Raw genomic sequence first — 8,240 nt, forward strand, 5'->3', positions numbered from 1 at the left:
AATAATATAAATTATGCCTGATATGTGTTGTGCCCTACTGCAGTGGTGTGGGAGGCCATATGGGGGTACTTTTGCATTTGAGGCTCAAATACACAATGAGATAGGCATGCTGTTGCCAAATAAGGCACTTAAATATTTTGTATCAATTACATAATCATTTTCCCAGCTCTAACAATGAAATAGGCACCTGAGAAGAATGAAGCAAGGAATGAAACAGTTGCCCTGGTGGAATGAAAGAAAAAAATGAAACAGTCGCCAGGAATGAATGAAACAGAATAAATTATCTAGAATGAAACAGGTGCCGTGAATGAATGAAAATTCATTTCATTTCATTCACGGTAGCTAAGCAGGAACTTCTATGGTACAGCTCAGGAGTACATGATGTAAGTGGTAGCTACCAGTCAGCCTTGGAGAGGTGGAAGAGAGGCGACGACGCAAGGAAGCGATCGAACAACGAAGGTATGTCGACCTCTTTGCGAAACCTTCATAAACTAACCATGCGTATATCGTTCCAGCCTGCAACGTCGACCAAAAACGAGAAAGGGGTCCCGGGAGGACCACGTCGTAGAGAGAGATTGGCGGACGTTGATACGTTGGGTCGATGCAAAGAGTAAATAAAACAGGTAAGTTCTTCTTCGTGCGTATGGTGTTGAAATACTGGTCAAACCTTTTTGTCTTCGTCTTTTGCAGGTTCTCAACTGCAACCCATCCCATCCAACATCCGAAGGCGACCCACGCGTCGAGAGGGTGTTTAGCGGACGACGATACGTCATCTCGACGCCATGGCGAGGTGGAAGGGTCTTGGAAACCCGAGGGTGAGGTTTGACGGTTCTGTGGACGACGATACGTTGTCTTGACGCCAGGAAGGGTGCAGAACGTTCTGATAGGGTCGGAAAACTTGCCACCACATAGGGAGGGCATTGAGCGGACGGCGATACGTCATCTCGAGGCCGGGGGGGGCTATGGCGAGGTGAAAGAGTTTCTGACACTGAAGGGCGGCGTGTAATCGTTTTACGGAGATATGTCGTCCTGGGCTGGGAGGGATGCAGAACATTGTGGAACTCCTGGAAAAAATTGCAAGCACCTAAAGAGGGCGTTTAGCGGACGGAAATGCGTCGTCTCCAGGGCCTGGGAGATGGATGGCGAGGAGGAAGGGTTATGGAAGCCGGAGGGTGGCGTGGGACCATTTTGCGAAAGACGATACATCGTCTTTGGGCCAGGAGGGGTGCACGGTGTTTTGGAATGGTTAGAAAAACTCTAAACGAAATAGGTAAGGACCTCTTCATCCTTCTGGTCTTGAAACACTTACCAAACCTTTTTTTCTTGTCTTTTCGAAGTTCTTAACCCTCACCATTGCTCAGGTCGTGTTGTGTCGGTGGAGCAGGGAACAGCCGCGAGGGTTATTGTGGATGGCCAGGTGGTTGACGCCGGTCTTGATGGGGCAGCGTAACACATGTACAGTCGACGTCCAATGTACAACATTAGTTAAAATTTACGGATAGTCAATTCCAGGTCTATATTCACAATGATCATTAAAAACTGTCTCCAAATGTAAAGTACACAAAAACATGGTTTATTCTGGGATGATATTCATGAACACAACTATTGGGCCGCTCATGTCCTTCCGTCCTCCCTCACGCGACTACTCCTCATATCAATCTTCCCATAATCGCTCCCAGGCTCAGGCGCGTCCTTTTTAACATTCATTCACGCCTCTCTAAGGATCTGCAGTGCCACAGCCCTCAACAGGGCCTTTTCGCGTAGTATAGCAGAATGGGAGGGGAGGGCGGTCGCACGTCTCGCGGAGGATATANGCGACTTCTTGTTTCGTTCCCTGTCGAGCGTTAGTAAGAAAAGAAAAAGGAAAACTAGATGGGAATACCTTGAACAACGCCTGTGACATCTTCTTGGCAGCCGCCTGTTCCTCCAACCTCTTCTTCTCCTCCAGACTTTGGTTGCCTGCCTTTTCCGCTGCTTGGATCAGGTCGAATACCGATTTGAGCTTGATTGCTGCTCAGAGAGTTGATACGCTGTCAAAATGCGTCATAAAAACCAGAAAAAGAGGCAAAGCGTAGGTACGTCTCGCTGAAAACATGATATATCCCTAAGCGTTATGCAGCCACCCACCAACGCCAAACAAGGTCTGATTCGTCCTGAGGTTAGACGTACACGAAGCTGATGCAGTGGAGCAATTCGATGCCGTAGAATTCGCGTGAGAGGCCAGTAGCTTCCAATGAACAGATCATTCATCAGCTGGTGAAGAGGAGGCATAGTGGAGTTGTGGCTGATTCGGTGAATATGCCGAGTTTGCGTGAGTGTAGCTACTTGGTGCAGGCTCGGGTCCTGCCCCATTATAATGATGCGCAAGATACGGGTTATCTTTGGGGTTGGTGCCGGCCATGAGTGGCTGGTGGTGGTTTGATGTCAAGTGAGCACGACTTGCCTTCGTCATGAGCAAATGGCAACTCAAGGGTCATGCTTGCTTGAGCTTGATAGCAGATACTTTGTTGTTGCTGGGTGCATTCCCATCTCCCTGTTGAATGTTGAGCTTTGGTTGCCATCAGGTAGTCGTCGTAACGTTGAGGAATAGAGTTCGAGTTCGTCGTTGTACGCTTTGACGACGTCGTGGATGGAAGGTGTCGAGGTAAACAGCAAATAGCCTTATCAAGCAAGTATTACTTAGATCCGAAAAGGCTGCTATATTAAGAAGTTTCTTCACCTCGTGGCATCAACATATCTTCCACATATTTGCTGCACATATATGGTTGCCTTTTGTAGAAATATCTTCTCTGAATATCTTCGACGTTTGTCCACCCCCAAAATTCTTAATAATTCCGATGGAAAAAAAGTTATAAAATGAAATAAAAGATTTTAAATATCTTTCAAGTAATTTCGGCAGTTAAAAGGTAGCATTATTATTAATATCTACCCCATTTTTTCACAATAATCCCAGTGGATGTATAAGCCAGGGCCCGCAGTGCCACCATGTCCATCATTTGAATTTCCACGTACCATTTTTTATCCCCTTCACACACTCTTTCCAGCCTTTTGTTCATTTATTTTGTTCAGCCATGGCTCATTCTACTCACACATCTACCCTCAAGGCTACTGCTGCTGTTCCAATTGAAGTGGAACCAACGCCATCAGGCTGCCAGTGTACGCTGTCTGCAGAGCAACAACAAATAGGTCAGTTTATTTATTCGTATATTGTGCCATTACATGACTGACTTCACATTTAGTCACAGAAAAAGGTTAGAAACAAGTCATAGCCCAGGACAAGGCCTATACCCAGGTGCTTCGAGCTCATCAAGCCCAAGAAGAAATCATGGGCTTCCAAAAATTACTGGTTCATGCACACGATTCATTGTCAGGTGATGTTGATGAAGGGATGGGCCCTGAATCCGAAGATGAAGATCATCCTGCCTCAGCAGGAAATGGAGTATATTTCTTTCTTTCTTTTTTTTTGAGACGTTGATCTTCTAAATCTTATTTATTTGGTTCACTGCGGTTATGCTGGCACCAATCATCAAAACATCTGTCCGAAACGGACGTACCCTTGTTCATTGGGTGGACCAGGAAAAGGAAAATGTGAATGCTACACCAGTACATTGTTAAACCTGATTAACCTAGCCTTTTTTCATTGTCCATGCAGCTCCAAGTTCACAGCAATGAACAAGCTGACAAACAGCCACCCAAGTTAATCAGATGTGTCACTGGTCAGGCTTGGCCTCCCATGATGATTGCACCTAATAGATCAGCACCACCACCTCTTACACCTCAACAGCAACCTTCTCAAGTTGCCGAGTCAGCTCCACATCATGGCCCTGGTCCTTACAGCCCCCGCTCCCAATCCTTTTATATGGCTGGTGATGGAACCTATTATCAGCATGAGTTTGCAGTGGAGGACACTGAGCGTAAGTCATCATGCTTATAAAAGAACTCACATCTGATGGAATTGTTACTTCTAGATAGTGATGATGAATTTAGGACCCACACGGCCAGTGTAGAGTACCCAGAACCATCACGTCACATCTATCCAAATGCACATCCTGCATTGAAGAATTTTCTGAAGTCAAGCCTCTCCTTACTGATGGTAACTCATAGGCCAAAGCCCAACAGCTAGTGCTTGGAAGTCCAGTCCAGTCCGGTCTTTTGTCCAAATTTGACAAGACCAGGACTGAGACCGGTCCTCACAGGTTGAAGAACCACGAAAAACCAGACTGAACCGATGTCAACTGGTTCAGTGTGGTTTTCGTCAGTTTTTTACAGTTGAAGGACCAGTCTCAACCAGTCTCAGTCTCAACTGGTTGAGGACCAGTTGAGAACCGGTCTTGTAGCTACTGACATGGGGAAAATATGTATGTAATTTACTAAATAAACTAGTACTACACAAGGGTGAATGAGGGGGCAGGGGGAGGACCACTCGTGCATCCTTGTTGTTGTCCCTCATCGCCTGTTTCATACTCTTCGCATGGTCCTCAGTCATCCATTGTTGTTGTGGTTGTCTGTGGTAGTTGTTGTCATCCGTCATCAGTGCCATGTCGTGTTGTTGTTGGTCGTCGCATGTTGTTGTCAATGCCAAAGGAGGCAGAGGGGAAAGGGGTGATGTGGCAGTGGTTGGCAGTGGTTGATGTCGATGCGTGAGGCAGCTGTCGATGTCGTTTAGCCCACGTCGCTGCCACATCACATCATCGTCGTCCGCCTGTCTCCATCGTCATTGCATGGCCATTGTCGTGCATTGTTGTCAACGCCAAAGGAGGCAGAGGGCGAGGGGGTAATGTGGCAGTGGTTGGCAGTGGTCGATGTCGTTGTGTGAGGCAACAGTTGATGTCGTTTAGCCCATGGTGGGCGCTCACGATGCGAGGTGGTGGTCACGAAGGGTGGTGATGGTGATGGGGATGGTGGTGATGGGAAGAGAGCATGTTTGTATTTGGTTATGAGTTCTGTTTGGTTACAAGTTTTGTTTGTTTACGAGTTTCAGTAAAACCGGTTAAGACCGGTTAGACCGGTCTTTTGTTGGTCTTCAATTTTCCGAAATCGTGAGAGACCGAAGACCGGACCACGGTTGCAGTCTTTGACAGTCCTGAGAATTTCCGGTCTTGGGCAGTCTTGGTCCAGTCCAGTCTCAGTCTTTTTTCAGTCTTGAGACTGGACTTCCAAGCACTACCAACAGCACCCAGTCGAAGGTCACTATGTTGTGGACCTCCTTTCTTGTACCATCACTAACATAGCATAGGTCTCTGCCCCAAACCCATGCATCCGGAAGGAACCTCTGACTACCCCAGCTGCTGAGATGACAGTCATAATCAAATGATCGAAGTCAGAGTCTTCAGGAATGCAAGGCTGCATTTGCACCTCAGACTTCGATGACATGACCAAGTCCGTTGTTGAAGAAGCCATATCTATCTATCATGCTCAGATCGGAGCTGTTGAACCCTACCCTGATTGTGTTGAAGATTGCGAGGCAGTGGCAGCAGCTTGGGTCGAGGCTTGCAATGGTCGGGGAATCCGCATAGAGTTTGATCAGGACATAATGAAATTGGTGGGTAACCATTCCGCTCATATCTACTGTCATTGATATTGGACCTAGATCATGGTGCGTGCCTCCCAAGCCTGAGAGCAGCTGAAACCCTTGCACGCCCTCTCATCAAGACTGCCTATGGAATCAGTCCCACAAATGCCAAGTGTGACAACTGCAATCTTGTCGAGGATCTGCAAGACTGCATCAGCTTCGCGTACAAGGCACATTCAACATTTTGTGACTCCTTCATATGACTACAACATCTTTATTTTAGAATCTGGCTGATTGCACTGGATTATACTGTCACCCCATCATTCAAATGATCATCAACAAGATGTATTTCAAGCACAAAACAGATGAAGGCATCATGAACCCAGAGTTCTTGGAGAACGCGGAGCTCTCTTTGGTTACCCTAGCACTGGTCCTCACCATGGTATGCAGTTCATTACACTTTTTTTCTTCCTCCTTCTCAAACGGCATCTAGATTGACAATTGCCTCAACGAGTGGCAAACAGGAGAACACGTCGACATCCAGTTTTAAGCTGCAACCTACAAGAACAAGTTCATTGCTCACCTTAAACAACTTGAGGACTTCACTGAGAAGATGAAGGATGTGAACATTGTTTCGCATTTGCATAAGCATCTGCTCAGGGTGGCAAAGTACGTTCTTTTCCGTTTCAGTTTTGGTACAAATTCTAATAACATCAGAAAACATGCCAAGGCTGATGATGCACCTCAAGTTATTCAAGCTGCTAGGGTTACCAAAGATGAGGTGGAGGCAGCAAAGAAGGAATGGGAAGGTCTGGTGTTGTCAGAAGAGGAGGATTAATGTGCAGCCCGCTACTAGCCTAATGTACCCCAATACCCAATAAAACAGTCTATTTCATCTCTCCTAATTGATGCTACAGTGACCTACCCAGCTTAAGTAGTCTATGGTCTCCAAACTGTGTGTCAAAGAGTTCTTTGTGTACCTCCTCAGTTTCCCAACTTGGCCTCCCTCACTAGTGTTCGCAAGTTCAGTTCAGTCTGGTTTTTTGCCCCCAAAACGCGCAACCATGGACCGCAACTGGTCTAGGACCAACCCAGATATTGAGGGAACCGAACCGAACCACCTAGTGTTGGAACAGCAAATACGAGGGAGTATAAAGCAAGAAGGATAATGAATTGGGGGCTCTCGAGCCCTCCTTATATACCAGTACTTTACAGTGCCCCTCCCATTCCTGCAGGAATCCGCTGGAATCCACAGGAATCCACCGGAATCCGCAGGAATGGGACCGGAATCTGCAGGAATCCACAGGAATCCGCAGGAATGGGACCAGAATCCACAGGAATGGGACCGGCCACGGAATGGGACTGGAATAGAAGTAAAATCACAGATACAACATACATTTACACCAATACACACTTCTGCATACTTCTCTCAGTACTTTTTAAGCTGATCAGTTTTCAGTATTAGTTCTGATCAGACCTTGGACAAAGTAAGGAGATATTATGTGACTGAATCTAACTCAGGCCTTCTGCTGACAGCTTAATCTTAGGATTCCTTAAGACATTTATACTTAAAGAGGGAAGATTCATTTAAACTCATTTATTAAAAATACATGATGGAATTTATCTACATTGAATCTAGATAGAGGGAGGGGGAGGAGTGGAGGGAGAGGGGAAAAGTGGAGGGAGTGGAGGGAGTGAGGGGGAAGGAGTGGAGGGGTAGGGGTGCTGGGGAGTGGGGGGAATGAAGAACTAGAGGGGGGGGAAAAACTGAAGGGAGGGCAGTGAGGGAGAGGGGAGGTAGGGAATGAGGGAATGAAGGCAGGGGGTAGGGAATGAAGACAGGGGGTAGGGAATGAAGGGGGTAGGGAATGAAGGGAGGGGGTTGGGAATGAAGGGGGTAGGGAGAGGGAGGGAGTGGTGAGCAGGAAAGGAGGGGGAGTAAGGGAGGGGGAAGGGGATGGTGGGTAGTGGGTGAGCAGTAGGGAGAGGGAAGGAGTTGTGAGCAGCAGGGGAGGGGGAGGGAGTGGTCTCGTTGGCGCGCATCGTCGACGCGTCATCGCGTCGTGTCGTCGTCCTCACGTGTTGTCGTCCTCGTTGGTGTCGTGTCCGCTGGGCGTTGCGTTGTGGGCGTTAGGCGTCGTTTCGTGGGCGCTGGGCGTCGTTTTGTGGGCGCTGGGCGTCGTTTCGTGGGCGCTGGGCGTTTTCGTGGGCGCTGTGGTGTTTTCGTGGGCGCCGTGGTGTTTTCGTGGGCGCCGTGGTGTTTTCGTGGGTGTTCGTGGTGTTTTCGTGGGTGTTATGGTGTTTTCGTGGGCAGTGGGTGGTCGTTACGTGGGTCGTGAGATGCGGGTGACGAACGACGTCAACGTCGTCGTTGTCGTTGGCGTTGCGGCGTGCGTGGTCGTTGTGGGTGCTCGTGGATGGTGGTGGGTTCGTCGCGTTGTCGTCGTTGTGACGTGGCGTTGCGGCATTTGCGTGGTCATCGTGGTGGGTGCTCGTGGATCGTGGTGGGTGCTCGTGGATCGTGGTGGGTGCTCGTGGATCGTGGTGGGTGCTCGTGGATCGTGGTGGTGTTGTTGTTGTCGTCTGTTTGGCTGCCACGTCGCTGGCGGTGGTCGTTGCCGTTCGTTGCTGGGTGGTCGTCGCCGTTGTGGAGTCGTCGTCGTCGTGGGTTGGCGTGGCGTTGTCGGTTTATCGTGGCTGTCATGGGGGTGGAAAGGCATGGTTAGGC

At 48.4% G+C, this 8,240-nt stretch overlaps 3 protein-coding genes across 3 annotated transcripts; 2 read left to right on the top strand and 1 right to left on the bottom strand.

The window, feature by feature from the left end:
* Positions 1 to 1,558: 1,558 nt before the first annotated feature.
* LACBIDRAFT_295952 (uncharacterized protein) lies at positions 1,559 to 2,271 on the bottom strand (the record flags this gene model as incomplete). The annotated part of the gene is made up of 4 exons (XM_001889826.1): positions 1,559 to 1,834; positions 1,883 to 2,010; positions 2,128 to 2,143; positions 2,170 to 2,271. 4 exons carry the CDS (start codon positions 2,269 to 2,271, stop codon positions 1,718 to 1,720), a joined length of 363 nt encoding a protein of 120 aa, XP_001889861.1. The 3' UTR covers positions 1,559 to 1,717.
* An 800-nt stretch (positions 2,272 to 3,071) lies between these two features.
* Positions 3,072 to 4,224, top strand: LACBIDRAFT_334949 (uncharacterized protein; the record flags this gene model as incomplete). The annotated part of the gene is made up of 5 exons (XM_001889780.1): positions 3,072 to 3,186; positions 3,270 to 3,439; positions 3,653 to 3,914; positions 3,969 to 4,003; positions 4,105 to 4,224. 5 exons carry the CDS (start codon positions 3,072 to 3,074, stop codon positions 4,222 to 4,224), a joined length of 702 nt encoding a protein of 233 aa, XP_001889815.1.
* A 1,111-nt stretch (positions 4,225 to 5,335) lies between these two features.
* LACBIDRAFT_334950 (uncharacterized protein) lies at positions 5,336 to 6,350 on the top strand (the record flags this gene model as incomplete). The annotated part of the gene is made up of 4 exons (XM_001889781.1): positions 5,336 to 5,542; positions 5,591 to 5,596; positions 5,796 to 5,954; positions 6,183 to 6,350. The coding sequence occupies 4 exons, from the start codon at positions 5,336 to 5,338 to the stop codon at positions 6,348 to 6,350; spliced, it is 540 nt and encodes a 179-aa protein (XP_001889816.1).
* Positions 6,351 to 8,240: the final 1,890 nt, after the last annotated feature.

The sequence above is a fragment of the Laccaria bicolor genome, genomic scaffold (assembly GCF_000143565.1).
Source record: "Laccaria bicolor S238N-H82 LACBIscaffold_73 genomic scaffold, whole genome shotgun sequence".
Lineage (NCBI taxonomy): Eukaryota > Fungi > Basidiomycota > Agaricomycetes > Agaricales > Hydnangiaceae > Laccaria > Laccaria bicolor.